This window comes from Solanum tuberosum, unplaced genomic scaffold (genome assembly GCF_000226075.1).
Source record: "Solanum tuberosum cultivar DM 1-3 516 R44 unplaced genomic scaffold, SolTub_3.0 scf00591, whole genome shotgun sequence".
Classification (NCBI taxonomy): Eukaryota; Viridiplantae; Streptophyta; class Magnoliopsida; order Solanales; family Solanaceae; genus Solanum; species Solanum tuberosum.
In genome coordinates, this window is record NW_006239516.1 from 32,654 (window position 1) to 50,544 (window position 17,891).

At 35.4% G+C, this 17,891-nt stretch overlaps 1 protein-coding gene and 1 long non-coding RNA gene across 2 annotated transcripts; one reads left to right on the forward strand and one right to left on the reverse strand.

The window, feature by feature from the left end:
• Positions 1–1,590: 1,590 nt before the first annotated feature.
• On the reverse strand, positions 1,591–3,343 carry LOC107058685 (uncharacterized). Its single transcript, XR_001472227.1, has 2 exons — positions 3,272–3,343; positions 1,591–2,143 (listed from the first exon to the last, which is right to left on the reverse strand). It is a non-coding gene; the product is annotated as an uncharacterized lncRNA (long non-coding RNA).
• Positions 3,344–10,414: 7,071 nt separating this feature from the next.
• Positions 10,415–11,050, forward strand: LOC107058680 (serine hydroxymethyltransferase 3, chloroplastic-like). Its single transcript, XM_015304695.1, has one exon. It carries the CDS (start codon positions 10,415–10,417, stop codon positions 11,048–11,050), a length of 636 nt encoding a protein of 211 aa, XP_015160181.1.
• The last annotated feature ends 6,841 nt before the right edge of the window (positions 11,051–17,891 follow it).

Sequence of the window (17,891 nt, forward strand, 5' to 3'; positions counted from 1 at the left end):
CTTGCACCTCTACTATAACCTCCACTAGCACCTGATGCATTGCTGGAAAGTTATCCTTTGAATGAGCTGGAACTTGTGTGAGAGGTTGAATTCCTATTACTGTACATGGATGTGCCTTCAATTGAACCAAGTCCTGAGTTAAGTGAACTAGTATTTTCTAGGCTTCTATGACACTCTTGGTCCATGAGGAAAGCATAAGTTTTGTTCAAAGTAGGAATCGGATTCATCATGAGAATTTGACTTCTAGGTGGTGAATATGACTCATTAAGGCCCATAAGAAACTGAAGAAGTCTCTGGTACTCATAATGTTCACCAAACTTCCTTGATTCTGGACAAGGACATGAGGGACAGGGTATGAGAGCATCATATTCATCCCAGAGATCTCTCAATTTGGAGAAGTTGTCAGCAATTGACATTGTACCTTGGATGAGAGTGTGAATTTCCTTGTGTAAATGAAATATCCTAGATCCATTCACAGTATCAAACCTTTTTCTCAGATCTAGCCATACCTTACGAGCATCAGATGCATAGACAACTGAACTTAGCAGTCCAGGTCGAACAACATTCATGATCCAGGATAAGACTATATCATTACATTTTTCACACTGATCATGTAATACCGGTTCAAACATGGATTTAGGAAATCTTCCATCAATAAATCCTAATTTGCTTCGTCCTACAAGTCCAATTCTAAACGATCTACCCCACAGTGCATAGTTCTCAGATCCAGTTAATTGAAGGGAAATCAAAGAGCTACATGGAGTGTCTGTATGTTGTAAAAAAAAGAGGATGATTGTGATCAATCACTGGAAATGAAGCCATGGGTGTAACACCAGTACTTGTGCCTTCAGTAGTTGATTCAATTGCCATTTGTATAAGCTAGGTCGTAGCTGAATTCAACCTTTGATGCTTTCTTGTGAGTCACCTTTGAACATGGATGAACTCTGAGCATCCAGTGGTGAAAGCTACAACAGAATTAGTCTTCGATCAGCTACTCTGATACCATGAAAACTCCATTAATGGAGATTAGAAGCATACTGAATTATAGAGAGAAATCAGAAAAAAGAGAAGCGAAGAGGAAGAAATATTATTGAACTAAATGATTCTACTGTTACATTGAATCTGGTCACTTTACATTGTAGCTTAATATCTATTTATAGATGGTAGGATTGTAACCACCTTCTTAATTAACTATGGAAGCTTCTAGAACCTTCCTAACAACTTAACTAACTCACACCATATAGCTTGCTTAATCTTCAATGTTGATTAACAGTAGCATTTATGTACACTTTCTGAGAGAACTAGATGGTTTAAGCCCTGCAAGCACGGGCTCAACGATGTGCTTTGGTATCCAAAAAAATATATGTTATTAGTATTTGGAGAACACTGAAGAATTAGCATCATGTTATATATGAATACCCTCATGACTACCTATTTTTTTTCCACTTTGGCCTGACTACCTGCGTTTTTTCCTTTTACTGAAAAGGGCAAGCAGGCCACTATTAACTAATATTGCCCTTTACAAGGCTCTAGTTTTATTTTCTTTATCCATGAGATCTGAATAAAGTTGCATTTAGTGTGCTAACCAAATAATAAAATCTGAAAGCCAACCAAAATATTAAGGTGTTACATGTATGAAGCTTGATGTATGTTTCACCAATCACAACAACGTAAATAGCTAACTATACATAAAATATGAGCCTCTGTAGTCAAATATGTACTGAGAATGCAGCAGGTGAGATGAGGAGTATGTGATCAATGCCTTGGATCTATAATAGATACCACTTCTTCTTCGCTGTTTGGGCATTGGGAACTGTTAGCAGTTGAGGTCGAACTTCAGGCTTTCTATGAGTTTTAATTTCTCTGCCAATTGGCACCACAGTAAACTCAAGTTGGCCAGCAAAACAAACCATCCAACCTAATGCAAAGTGTAATCATCACTATGTAGAACTACTAAGGTTACTCCAGGAACTATCTCCAAAAGGCATTTTAGCACCAGGATATCCTGATTCCTGAAGGACCAAAATTGCTCTGTCGATATATTGGTGTTGCCCCATTCATTTGCAGCACGCTCTTTTTGAGTCCATGCTGACAGAACTGACTTGGCCCATAGGACAGAGGAAATAGAGCATATCCACGATACCTGCAAGCATGAGAACAATCAACTAAAGTTCTTTCACTGTGCTTAAAAGAACTACAAATTTGTGGAAATAAAGAAGACAAACATCTCCTTGTCAACTGCCAAAAAAGAGAAAAAAAAAAGGGAAGCCACCACCATCCACCTCACTCTGCATTTACATGACCAGTTACTAATAACGGGAGGGGGAAATTTTATTATCATGTCATTATTAAGGCTATTACTCCTGCTTCATGAACAATATGTTAATATTCATAATTATTTGTACTACAAGTCTACCATTGTCTTCTAGTACAATTCCTTAGATATGGAGTAGTTATTGATTTGTTGTTGTCTCTAAATCAGTTTCAAGAACTAAATTGTGTACGTAGTTGTGTTTGTATCCATGAGAAGATGCAGTTTGTAGCACAGATCAAGCTTATCATCAGTAGTCATAGTATACCTTTCTATACCGTTAAATGAAGTTGCAATTGATGGTTACAACCTACAATGACACCAACAGAAAAAGAAATAGAATTGCAAATTGGAGCAGGTTTCTTACCTTATAAATAATGATGAAATGGTTAGCTGAAAATCCAATCACAAACTCAAATAATCACTGTTACCACCTCAAAGAATTTGCATTTCCAATTTTGAAACAATGTTGTAGAATTAGGAGAGCACATATTAAATGAGACAATTTGTAGTCGCTGGTTGGTTCTTCAATAACTAAAACTGAACGCCAATATCAAAATAATAGTAAGCTGAATACGGAAGAAGTAGAAACCTAAAGATTAGATTTTTGTTACACCAATTCAAACTTCCTACCTTGTAAAAAAATATTTTGTCTTTAATATGAGGAACTCACTTCTCATCTAAACAAAGTATAATAACATATCCAATGTAATCCACAAGTGAGTTCTAGGGAGCTTAAAATGTAACTACCTCACATAGGTGGTAGAGAAACTGTTTTAGAGAGATCTAAGTGCAACAAATCAAAATATTTTACCGAGAAAGGAATACGATACCAAAGAAAACATGTCAGTTAATAAGGAAAAACAGTTCAACAACATTTAGAGAAAACAAACAAAAAAAGATGAAAAAGGGGAAAGGGAGCAGAGCGAGCCAATAAAGAAGAAAGAGGAAGAAAATTACCTGGAAAATTTTCCAGTTCATATAGGAGGGTCATCTCAACATCATCATGTGAAGATGCTGGCACCTTTGCAGTATAAGTGACTGCTGGTGCTGTCACGAATAAATCAGTGGGGTATGTGATAACGTTCAAATATACTTTTTGAAAAGAAATATAAACGATCGTATGTAATATATTTATCAATAATGAGTCGGGGTCAATCCCATAGAGAATATGAAAGAATATTGTCAATAGCAAATATTTAACTTGATAGTCGTTATATAAAAATGGGGGGATTTAAATTGAAATAAATAAAACAATAAAAAGATAACTTTGAACTAAGTATTTATTTATATTCAGATTATTAAAAGTAACTAGGAATGTGTTCCCCATAAGCTCATAACGCAGTAATCCTAATAATAATAATAATCCTTTTCTAGTGTATTACATGCATAGTGATAAGTTAGGTATCTCTAAATCCTTGGTCCGACATCTAGAGAATTTCACCTTGCACCTTGGTCCGGCTACGTGTGTATAATTTACTAACCCTTACCTTTACCTCATATTAAATATCATAATCGATGTTTGACTTAGTTATTACTTCACACCAATCGACACTAGACTATTAAATAGTATCACACTAAATCTATGTTGATAGTTCTTTTCTTGTTGATTACTTCCTTGGTCCGGCAAGTAGCAACAAGGCAAGTTCTAACGTTGGCCACCGTTAAAAAGACTTCTAGACGAAAGAATTATAAATGCATGCTTCAACACTATTCACGAATTACTTAGTCATTATTCATACTTTGTTAATCGCTTATGGTTCCCACAACCCTAGTTATGAAAGTTAGCTACTCATTATCTCAAAAACACAATCAAAATTTATTAAAATAAATATGCTTGTGTTAATCATAAAAAGTTAAGAACAATAGCCAAACTATCTTTTATTAATCACGAATATAAATAAATAATAAAGGAGAAGAAAGAATAAACCACAATTTTCTGGCCTCCACGGCGGCTCTTCTAAAATTTCTAAGTTAGAAGAAAATTTATATTGTGTCTTGTATCTTGGTTCCTCGCTTCCTCCCTAAAGAATAATTTTTCATGTCCTATTTATAGATATAGAAACCTTAAATAAAATAATTAAGTTCAAGACAAATTAAGAAAACAAAACCCAAAAGAATTGGATTTCACACGGTACGCGTAAACACTAAACCGCCTTATATTTTTGATTGCTGCCGCTGATGCATGGTCTTTGTGACACGTGTCAGGTGCAATTCGCTGTTCTGCCTCCAATTTATTTTATATGCATAAATATTAATATTATATTACGATCATTCCATTAAGCTGTCTGCTTGATTTTCTTCTTTAACCTTCAATCTTCAATTCATTTTAGCTCTAAACATTTTTATTTTTCCACCAATTTAATTCTACAAATAAAATACACAATTTAGCACAATTCATAAAATTCATGCTCAAAAAGGACAAATATAAATAATAAATGTAAGGAAATAATAATTAAAAATATGTATTTTTAGTCTCACATCAATATGCACGACTTGGACTCCTCTTTGTTTCGGTGGTTCGTTTTATTTCGATTGCGATTGATTTGTTTCTGCTTTTTAATGGTTCTTTGAATGTTTACCATGTATTTTGGATTCTTCTCATATTCAAACTACATGAAGTTACCAACCCATAAGGCTGGGCACCAGATCGAAATGGTACCAGCGGACCAGAACAAACGGTATCGGACCGAAACCGGATGGTTTGACCGGGTTGTTGATGTAACGACCCGAGAGCACCCCGAAGTCATAACATGCGTACTCGACCTCTCGGAGGTCTAATACAAGCCTCTTAGCATTCATTCATCGCATTCGGTAATAAAAACCGTAAGGAATTTAAAAACTTTTTAAAATAAATTCATAATACTCATAAAATCTTTCAAATGTAATGAAGTAGAATTTCTAAGTCTCATGTACCATCTTAGACACGAATAGAACATCTTAGGGGCATGACCCTTTACAACAAAATATAAGTCTTATACAATGTCTAACTGAAAATACTAGAGAGGTAACAACTATGTCCTCGAATATATGAGGGCATACCAAGCTTCTTGAGAAGAGTCACTATCCCAAGCTTCCTCAAAAGATCCCTTCACTTTCCACCACCTACACTTGTAACAATAGAGAGATATGGGATTAGTACAATAAGTACTAAGTATGATGACCATGCAAGAAAACATGCACAACGGACATTTATAAGGAATGTATGCTTTTAAGACCTTTTTTAACAAACCTTTACAACCACAAGCATAAACCCACATTTCAAGTCACCATTCACAAATAAGACCATATTCACATCATTTGCAACTCAATTAACACTAGTGTACAATACTAAAAAAAGATAGCAAAGTAAGTCCTTCATTACTATTTAAGCCTCTATCTCAAGTCACCATAAGCCACACTTAAGTGAATAATGAAGTGACCGCCTATACAACCTCTTCATATACACCTAAGTGTTCCTAAGAGTTACCATAGACAAGGGTTTTATCATTACATCATAACATACTAAGTCAACATTCTTTATAAAACCATTTAGGAGACACACAAGCATATAGGGGACAATTACATAATAGCCTTAAGGCTTAGAGAACTCACTTTAGTATCTTCTAAGCCTACTCGTGCCATGTGTAGATAGCATCCCATACTACTACCTACACGTTGTAGAACCTATCCAATATTAGAGTGCACATCCCATATGATGAAAATAGGCCTTAACCGACATAGACCATACTAGCAAGGTATGGAATCCGGAGTCTATCCTACTCCGTGGAGGTTGTTCTACTTGCCAAGGGTAGAACTAAAAGCAACCGATGTTGGCACATGGTTTAAGAGACATCCAAGGATGTTCATTGTGCCTAATCTCATGCTCAACTAGGCCACCATCCTAACCACATCCACTCGGTGCTTAGCCTTGGTTTCCATAGAGTATTCAATCACATATGTACTAGAGAGGGTTCCTTTTCTAGTTCAACCGACTCATAGTACCTCTTCCCAAGAAAGGCCCCATTTCTTAGTCATAGCCAATCTAGGTTCATAAGGATAGTTCATTTGACTTTCTTAGATAAGGATTCTCATTCCGTTCCGGCTCCATCCATCTCTAAGCATTTCACTCAAGAAGGGAACATCACCCTAAGGCCCATCCTTCAAGGTTATACATTTACTTAGGAAAGCTAGACTCATGAAAAGGCACTATGCTTAAGTCTTGCCAATTCAAGTCTTGGCCTAGAATTCCTCTTTTAGCATTTATAGGAAGAGCTCCATTACTAAGTCATAGCCCAACCAAACATTCATATACTCGTATACATAATCAAACTTTCATGACACAAGACAATATACTCAAGTCTAGCATATGAGCTACAACATCATCTTATAGAGACTCATCATAATCCATCATCACCACATATCACCATTTCAAGAGAAACATGCTTTCACATTAGCATAATACCACTTTATACAATATCACATTAATACCATTAGAACATCTTCACATTATAGCTTCACACAAACTTTACATATAGCTTCATATAGGACTTTACATATAGCCTCATATGTGTATAATAACACAACAATATAATAACACTCATATAATGCCCTTTTGGCCTCAATTCACAATAATATAATATTCCAACATTATACAACAATTTCACCAATACCTTCATGGCTACAATTCACAATAATACCACAAGAGAATAAGATATAACACTTCCACCAAAGGTGTATCCAACCTACCAACAACAATCAATTCAATAAAGAGAGTTCAAGCCTTCTTACCATAATCCAAAGCCATAGCCAAAATCACCAATACTTCACCCATAAGGCTTATCACCCTTAATTCATCCATTATCAATAATTGATCATAAATAAACATTAAACAACACAAGAGATATCAATACAATTCACTTTACACATAATTCCATCAACTTTGAATATATAGAAATAGACCCACTTCATAGCAAATTTTAGGATTTTGTAGAAGACAAGGGTTCATGGAGTATTTCATTCAAAAACCACAAACAAACATCAATTAATCCATACCCAAACGTTTCAAATCATTTTCATGCAAGAACCCTTGATAGAATTCAAAAACAAGCTTTTAGTCACTTTTTGAAACATTGTAAAATCCTTTGAAATTGACTCTAGGATGAAGATGAGTCCTAGATGAAGAGCCACCATACCTCAATTGATGAAATTTCAACGAAATTTGATGGAAGGGAACTCTCAATTGAAACCCTAGCTCTCCACCTTCGAAAGAACTTTAGAGAGAGAAAGAACTTTGGGGTTTTGATTTTGGAAGAATGAATTCAAAAGCACCTCTTAAATGTTTTTAATACCTTTAAAATACTTAAAAACACTTAAAATAATAATAACCCAAAGTACCCAAACTACCCTTCACTTAGTTGGACCTTTTTAAACAAGTCCAACTTGAGTTTTATTTTCGCAGATTTCGTCGAGAAACAAGTTTGCAACGCGGAGGTGTTCCCACAAGTTTTCTGAAAATTAAATTCGAGACAGTAGAGTCTGCGGTATCCGCGATGCGGAGCCACTTTTTGGCCATTGGTGGAGCAGGTCCGCGACGCGGAGCCACTCCCTCCAAGAGCAACTTCAAGCTGCTTGGCCAAGGGTTGGGGTCCTCCTCGGGGACCCTTAGGGTGGTCCCGGGGAGTCGTACCTGAACGTTTTGACCCTAAAAACATTTATTAAGACACTAGGGTCACCTCCACTGATTTTAGATTCTATACAACACATAAAAACATGAACAACACACTAGAACACACCAACACGTAAAAGACTAGTTTCTGAACGTCTTGGTCGTCCCTTGACATTTGACTTTCAAACTCTTTAAAACTGACTAAAAATGCTATTCTTCATTATTTTAACAAGTTGTTAATACATAGGACCCATGTGAGGCTCTACTTTATCCTACTTCATTTTGAGGGGTGTTACAGTTGACCGATACCGAGAGGAACGGGACCAGAACTATCGGGATGAAGACTCAGTTCCGTCCCGTCCCACTATATACCGGAATAAAATCGGGACGGATCGGAATGGACCGAAACGGAACGGGATGGGATAAACGGGACGGCACATATAGCTATTTCAAAAAATATTATTTTTTGAGTTATTTTGAATTACGAAAATACGAATATTTTTTTTTCTAAGTTATATTAGTTTATAGTATTTAAGTGTTAAAATTTATAATATTTTTACTTAAGTTTATTTTAAAGATATATTTTTTTAATTTTTACGTATATAAATTTGTAAGTTAAGTTTACTAAAGTTCTTTTTAAAAAGTTTTTGAGCTTATGTAGTTATGTTATAAGTTTTAAGATTTGAATCTTTTGAAGTTTATAAGTTATTAAGTTATACTTATAACTTGTAAGTTAAATAACTTAAGTTTGTAATTTTAAAAAATTAAATTAAAAAAAATGCTAATAAAAGTAAATAATGACAAAAATATTATTTTTTATTTTAATTAAAAATAATTTACCGGGATCGGACCGGTACCGGACCGGACCGGAACGGAACGGAACGGAATTGAAAAGGACCGATACCGGTATACCGGTACCGAATCATGATACCGTTCCGTTCCGTGTACCGATTCAATGTATCCCATCCCGTCTCGAATACTACCGGACCGGAACAAACCGGAACGGTACCGATACAACCCGTTCCGGTGCCCTGCCTTATCAACCCATAATTGAAGTTAAGAAAATCGACAAAAATAACACTTGGAAATGAAAACTTCAAAATAGAATCTAAAAAGAAATTGTAACAGGAATTCAGAGAGACAACGAAGAATTACCTCAAAATTGAAGCAGTACTTTAAGAAGATTGAAGATGAAAAGGCTGTACTTGGAGAAGCTCGAAGATGAAAGGCTGCGGTCCTGCGGAGACAAAATATTTATGAACAATCAAAAGCAAAGATTGATTAGTTCACTTGAGTATCCAAAATTTACAATTAAATTTCGGAATGAAGAACAAAAAATACCCTCAAATACAGAAAAAAGAAAAGAGGAATGGAAAATACCCTCAAATACAGAAAAAAGAAAAGAGGAATGGGGAAGGGAAAATTGAAGGTGAGTAGAAAATAGCAATTGCAAAATACCTGGAAATTGCAGGAATACTTTGAGAAGAACAAAGATGAAGCCTGAAATTCTATTGCCAAGGCAAAGGATGAACAAAGATCAAAAGAGGTGCATGAAAGCCACCTTTAAGCCTGTAACAATTGAACATCAAAGAAAATAGAGGGAAAAGGGAACCCTAATAAATCAATTCTAGAAATTGAAGACCAAAACAGATAGATGACGAAGAAAATAACCTTGAAATTGCATCAATTATCGGAGAAGACTAAGAATGAAGAGCCATGGAAGAAAAATAGTCCATCTCCTTCTTCACTTGATGAGAGTAGGGTGGATGCCACACAGCAATGGCTGGACAATTACGTGGAAGATGATGAGTTAGGGCAGCTAATTGAAATGACAAAATAGCCTTAACTAATGAAAAAAATACCTCAAGCAGCATGTTGATACCTTTAGCATTTACTCACCGTTCTAATATAGTAGAAAAAGAAAATGATATATTTTTTTCAAATAAAAAAAAAAGAACAACTAAATTAAAATCGTCTATGTCTACTTATACTCTTTTTTTTTCACAATTCGTCTAATGGATTGTGCATCAAATAAAATCATTTTTCACAATTCAAACAAATTAGCTCACTTTTAAAATTTTATAAGACATGAGAATTATATTTTTCTTTTAAACTATTTTTTCTTCCCAAGCAACATTCACGCACATATTTTGAGAGTGATGTTTTTTTTCAAATCAAATGAAGGAAAATTAAATTGAAATCATTTATATCTACTTTTTTTTTTTTCAACCAAACTTTAATTATATAATTCAATTGAAAGGTATTTTGCATCAGATAGAATAAATTTTTACAATTTAGATAGATTTATTTAAATTTTTAAAAAATTACATATAATATTCGAGAATTAAATGTTCCTTCTAAACTATTTTCTTCTTCACTAAAAAAAAACAGAGCAACAAAACAGAACTAGGAGTTGGTGGTTTTCATAGAGGTTGTATACAGTATTATAAGTTAATATGGAGGCTTGTAGCAGAGCTGCAGTGGTGGGTTCTTCTCTTCAGCAATCTGTTTGGGTTAAGGGATCAACTTTCCCTTTAAAGGGTGAAGTGAAACTTAATAGGGTCAAATTATGGTCTGTTAAGCCTTGCAAAGCCTCTCAACTTGAAGGGAGCTTGGTTTCAAGAAGGCCTCCTTCTTCAGTTTCTGTTCCTATCCCAGAAATGGAAAGTGCTGGGAACAACTTTATAGATTATGGATTGGGTGAAGCTGATCCTGAAGTTCGTGGTATTATTGACAAAGAGAAGGAACGTCAATTTCGAAGCTTAGAGCTTATTGCCTCTGAGAATTTCACATCTCGAGCAGTGATGGAGGCAGTTGGTTCTTGCCTTACAAACAAATACTCCGAAGGACTACCAGGCAAAAGATATTATGGTGGAAACGAGTACATTGATGAGTTAGAAATACTTTGTCAAGAGAGGGCTTTGGCAACTTTTAGCTTAGATGGAAAACAGTGGGGTATCAATGTTCAACCCCTACCTGGTTCTCCAGCAAATTTTGAAGTCTACACAGCAGTTCTCAATCCACATGACCGGATTATGGGATTGGACTTGCCTCATGGGGGGTCATTTGTCCCATGGATTTATGACTCCTAAAAGACGAGTTTCAGGCATATCTATTTACTTTGAGTCCATGCCTTACCGCCTTGATGAATCTTCAGGCCTTGTTGATATTTACCAGATGTTGAGACCTCTTTTCAGACATTGAATGAGCCGTATGACCAGGCTATCATACCCCCAAGCAAGGAGAAGAGCTTTCTCGTAGAAGACAGTAGATAGTTCAGAATGAGCCAAACTCTAAGCCCACAGACGAATGTATGATGCAGTGTTAGAGACAACACCCAAAACAAACTCAATAGAATGTATCATTTGATGCATAAAAACCTCACTAAAATTAAATTCCTTATGATGGTGGCAGAGTCCGGTTCCTCGTAAATATCCACCTCAGAGGTTCCAAGAAGGCCACAAGTTCCGCCTTGAAATCTCTTAGTGTGAAGTCTCTTCAAAATAAAAGGTTTTGGGAATAGCATCCATGGAACAACAAGAAGTGCCAAAAGCAACAATATTACCTGAAGCACACTGAGGCCCCAAAACAACTGGTTTTCACCAAGAGCCTCGAAAGGACTTGGGAACATATAAATCATAACATGGCAGTTATCTGTTCTCTTCAGTGATGGCTCTACATATAAAAAAATTCAATAAATTACAAATAAACTGGAATATCAAAATCGCAAAATCAACAATGTGAGCTCCCAAACTCCATTAATGGAGAACTCATTGGTTTGAGAGAGATGATACATGGAGAAAATATCTTTAATTGAATGTGAATTGAAACTGCAAGTATTACAATGTAAAGCTATATATACAAAATCACTAATCAACAAACTTGATTCTAACTAACTTTACTATTCATAACTAACTAACTAACTAACTGATTTTACTGTTCATCAACTAACTAATTTCATACTTTATATTCTCAACACCCCCCTCAAGTTGGAGGTGATGCAATTACAGACTTGTGTAATAAAGTAGTGTGCTTAACCCCAGTTAGGGCCTTGGTGAAGATGTCTGCCAACTGGGATTCTGTGGGGATGTGGTGAAGTGAAATCAGACCTTCTTGAAGTTTATTTCAAACAAAATGGCAATCAATTTCTATGTGTTTAGTCCTTTCATGGAAGACTGGATTCTTGGCAATATGCATTGTTGCTTGACTGTCGCAAAAATCTTGTATGGGAAAAGGACACCTTACTGATAATTCATCCAACAACCTCTCAACCCAAACCAGTTCCCCTACCACCTGTCTTACATCTCTGTACTTTGCTTCTGCAGAGGACAAAGACACTGTGGCTTGCTTTTTGGACTTCCAACTAATAGGACTATCACCCATAAGTACTAGATAACCACTGACTGACTTCCTTGAATCAAGGCAAGCTGCCCAATCTGAGTCACAAAAAGCTTTGATACTGAGTGCAGGTGTATTGGAGATGAAAATGCCCAGTGAAGGATCCTGCTTCAAGTATCTAAGGACATGGTAAGCTGTCTTCAAGTGTGGTTCTCTAGGAGTTTGCATGAACTGACTGAGTGGTGTACACTATAGGATATATCCATCCTTGTATTTGTGAGAAAATTAAGTTTACCTACTAATTTTCTGTAAAAAATTAGGATTATACAACAATTTGCCATCAGTGGCCTTCAATTTTTCAGTACAGTCCAGTGGTGATGCAACAATCTTGTAATTCAAACAATCAAATTCCTTCAAAAGATCAGTGGTAAACTTTCTTTGTGAAATCAAAACACCATCATGCCTATAAATTATCTCCAACCCCAGGAAATAATGCAATTTACCCAAATCTTTTATCTTGAACTGATCATGTAGAAAAGACTTCAAGGAGTCAATTTCTTCTAGGTCAGTCCCAATCAAGATTACATCATCAACATATACTGCAACAAAAACCAAAGAAGAGCATCCTTTTCTTTTGTAAAATAGTGAATGGTCACTATTTGAGTGTGTGTCTCCTCCAGAACAAAGACTGTTTGCCAACTTATCATACCATTGTTGGTTTTACTCCTTTTTGATATTTTTGATTTTCCATTATAAAATTTGAAGTTACTAGCTTGTTTTAAGCCATACAATGATTTTTTCAATTTACACTCCATGTCAATACCATCTACCATAAGACCTTGTGGTGATGTCATTTATACTTCCTCATTCAAATCACCATGAATGAAGGCATTGTTGACATCTAGCTGATACAAATTCCAGCCTTTCTTAATAGCCAAAGCGATCAATGTTCTAACAGTGGTCATTTTAACCACAAGAGAAAAGGTCTCAATGTAGTCTATCCCAGCCTGTTGAGTGTATCCTTTAACTACCAGCCTTGCCTTGAATCTCTCCACACTTCCATATGCCTTATGTTTGATCTTATACACCCACCTACAACCAATGTCAATCTTTCCCTTGGGCAGAGGTACCAATTCCCAAGTATTGTTGGCATATAATTCCTCAAACTCTTGTGTCATTGCCTTTTGCCAGGCAGGAGACAAGATTGCCTCTTCATATGAACAAGGTTCACAGTCATGTGAAATGTTTTCAACCAACTGCTGGCTATAGAGACAAAAAGAAATGAAACAAATACTATCATGGTTAGTTGCAAAAGAGGTGTGAGAATGGTGTGGGTGTGAACTTGATGCAACAAATGTAGAAAAGTGTAGGTTAGGTAAAGTGTAGTTGTAGTCTTTAGATAAGTAGTGGTATGGACAGACCTAGTTGTTCTTCTAAGGGCATGTGGAGCATCACATGATGAAATAGGTGCAGGCATGGATGGTGCAGTGGTGATGTTTGTGACTTGATGTGATATGTTTGTATCCAGTAGATCATCAATATCAAAAATGTTGATCATGCTAGGCATACTAGTTAAGTTGGTAGAATGATTAACAAGTAAACTCAAAATAGAAGCAAAACTGGAGCCAACAGGAGCAATTACAAAGGGAAAGATAAGATTCATGGAAAACAACATCCCTAGACACATAAATTCTTTTGGTAGCTAAATCCAAAACCATGTAACCTTGTGTATTCAAAGGATAGCCAACAAATATGTGTGGTGTAGCCCGTGGCTCAAATTTGTCCTTATGAGTTTTTAAGGTAGTGGGAAAACATAGACAACCAAAATTTCTAAGGTGAGAATATGTAGGGTGTTTGTGATACAACAACTTATATGAGGACTTATTTTTCAAGAGTTTGGTAGGTAATCTGTTAATGATGTAAGTAGATGTTAAGACACATTCCCCCAGTACCCATAGGTAATTTAGATTGGAAAAGGAGGGCCCTAACTGTTTCAAGGAGGTGCTTATGCTTCCTCTCTACCACACCATTTTGTTGGGGTGTGTAGGGGCAAGACCTTTGGTGTATTATCCCTTGTTCTTGGAAAAATTGGCTAGCTTCATTGGAGGTAAACTCCAAACCATTGTCAGACCTGATGGCTTTTAATTTGGTTTGAAATTAATTCTCTATGAGTGAGATGAAAGCTTTGATAGTTTGTAAAGCATTGCTTTTGCATTTAAGTAATTGTGTCCAAGTTGATCTAGTGTTGTCATCTACCATGGTCAAGAAATAGTTATAGCCATCATGAGTGGGAATGTGGTATGGGCCCCATAGATCAATGTGAAGCAATTCAAATGCTTTGGTGGTGGAAGTTGTGCTCTTAGGAAATGGCTTTCTAGTTTGCCTAGCCATAGGGCATATAGCACAAGTAAAAGGTTGTTTTGTGGAAAAATGATAGGTATGGTGGAATTGTTCTTCATTCTTACAAAAGGTACATGGCCTAGTCTAGCATGCCATAAAAATACACCAGTATAAGCCTCAGCAGGGAAATAATCAGCATTAGAACAAGAAGCATAATTAGAAACTGAACATACTTCTTTATTGATATAAGGAGAGTATTTTATAGTAGATGATGGAGATGAAGCTTGACATATATTTTCAGCTGAACTTTTAGTACAATTAACTAGAGAATGACTACTATGAACAGGGAAATTTTTTGGAGTAGCATAAGTCTCTTTGCTGCCAGTAGAAAGGGGATGACAGTTGTGGCACATAGAGCATAAGAAATATAGACCATTTTTAGCTCTACCAAGTTCCAAAGGGCTCTTCAGAGAAGGGCCCTGCAATAAACAAGAAGAAATGTTAAAACTGACTACACCTTTGAGTTTCAATGCAAGACAATGAACTGAGATTAAATTGAACTTAAAACTAGGCACAAATATTAGTTTCCTTAGAATCAGTACTGGATTTAAGCAAACATCACCAATTTCAATCACTTTAACCTTATAACTATCTGGTAAGGTAATTAAGAAGGGGTATGTCAGTGTGCTGATATTTGTGTGGCTTTGTAATAGGTCATGTGATGTGATGCTCCTAAGTCTATGATCCAGGAACCAACAGTTAATCAAACACATTTACAACAGAGATCACCTATATTAGTAATTGAAAAGTAACAAGCTAGTATACGTGCCAGGTTCACAGCTCCACTTAGCATATTTTCAGAGTTGGTGGTTCCATGATTAGCATGTAGAGATTCCAAAAGATTTAGCAGCTGCTCATACTGGTATTTAGACAAATTCAAAGACATTTGTTTACTCAGCTCATTATCATCCTCACATTGGTTCCTGTCAACCTCAGAAGTACACATATTGGCTGCTGAATTTGAACTTTTACCCTTGGAGAATTTAGAGTTGGTGGGATAACCATGTAGCTTGTAACATCTATATTTAGTGTGTCCTATTTCCTTACAAAAATCACAAAACAATGAAGGCCTCCCAGTGCTAGAATTGCCTCTAAACACATTTGTGTTTGAGTTTCCATAACCTCCTGTGTTTCCCCTATTAGGATTAAAATTGGTCTTAGTACCTTTGTAACCTGCAACATTGTTAGATGAGGCAATGCAAAAACATTGAGAGAGGTCGAATTCAAGGCAGTGTAGTTGTGAGGTTTTACTTCCCTTTGCTTCTCTTCTTAGGACAAGATGGCAAAAACTTGGGCAATACTTGGTAAAGTATTCATCATGAGAATGTTGCCTCGGACTGCAGTAAACATCTAATTTAAACTCATTAGAAAGTATATAGGCATGCGATCTTGTTCAACCTTAACCAATTTTGTTTTACCACCACAAGTGCACACACAATTGCACTGAGAGCTAATATCAACAATGCTCATTTCTTCCCAGAGTTTCTTCATTTTAGTGTAGTAACTAGTGATGTCCAAAGTGCCTTGGACAAGGTCATTAATCTCCTTTTGAAGCTGGTACAATTTACAACCATTGGTTTGATCGTATCTTTCTTCTAATTCTCCCCAAAGTTCTTGAACATTAATGACATACTGAAGACTATCATGCAGATCTGGTGACAAGGAGTTCAGGATCCAAGATGTGACCATATCATCACACATTTTCCATTGCTGAAAGCTAGGATCAGTAGGATCATGTCTCACAACCTTCCCATTAATGAATCATGTCTTGCTCTTAACAGATAAGGCCCTGAGAACTGCTCGTCTCTAGGATATGTAACCAGTTCCATCGAAAACTGCAGGTAATAGGGATGAACTCGCATTCTCAGATGGATGCAAGTAGAAAGGACTAGGGATTTCTACCCTAACAGTGGATGTAAAAGCATTTGGAATGGAATCAGCTAAAGAATCGACCATGGTGAATTGAAAATTGGGAAGAAGATCAAGTCGAGAACAACCAGATCAAACATAATTCACATAAAAGGAAGATTGAAACTCACCTATCGAAGATCAAATCGAGAACAATCAAATCAAAACAAAATTCACATAAAAGACGAAGCTCTCATATCGAAATGGAAGCAGAAAGAAGATAGGAGCAATTCCATGTGCTCTAATAACATGACAAAATCAACAATGTGAGCTCCCAAACTCCATTAATGGAGAACTCACTGGTTCGAGTGAGAGCAATCAAGAGAGAAGATACATGGAGAAAATAATTTTTTATTGAATGTGAATTGAAACGGCAAGTATTACAATGTAAAGCTATATATACAAAATCGCTAATCAACAAACTTGATTCTAACTGAATTTCTAACTAACTTTACTGTTCATAACTAACTAACTGATTTTACTGTTCATCAACTAACTAATTTCATACTTTATATTCTCAACAATCAGGCTACAACATTTATGTACGTTTTTTTCGAGAGGAGACGACTTTTTTCCAAATAAATAAAGGTAAATTAAATTAAAGTCATTTATTTCTATTTCATTAATTCATTTGTTTCAAACAGGCATTTATTAAAGATTGATGTATTTTATAATCCAATGAAAAGTATTGTGCATTAAATAAAATCGACTTTCTTAAATTAGGTAGATTTACTAAACTTTAAAATTTATGAGATTCGAGAATTAAGTTTTCTTTCTACTAATTTATTTTTCTTCCTTCAGTTGCATTTATGTATGCTTTTTTTTTTTTTATAGGAAATCAATTTTTTTCCCAAGTCAAATGAAAGAAATAGAACTTAATTTCGTATGTATCTTGAAGGAAATATAAAGTTATATCATATATGTATCTACTAATCCTTTTCTTCAAGCACCAACGTATTATTAAGCTATTTAATAATCTAGTTGAAAGACATTGTGAATCTAATAAAATTAATTTCACATATTAGATAGATTTTACTTGCATTTAAAATTTTATAAGACCCCTAGAAACAAAATTTTCTTTTAAACTGTTTTTTTCTTCATTAACAGCATTCATGGATGTTTTTTTTTTTTTGAGAGAAAATGATAATTTGTTTCCTAATCAAATGAAGGAAAACTAATTTAAAGTCATTTATATCTACTCATAATTTTTTGGGGTCAAACTTTTATTAAATTAATTTATAGTTCAATTGGCAGCATTGTGCATTATTAAATGTAATCAATTTTCAC

Coding starts and splice junctions, on each gene's coding strand:
- LOC107058680 (XM_015304695.1), top strand. CDS start 10,415: ATGGAGGCTTGTAGCAGAGCTGCAGTGGTGGGTTCTTCTCTTCAGCAA.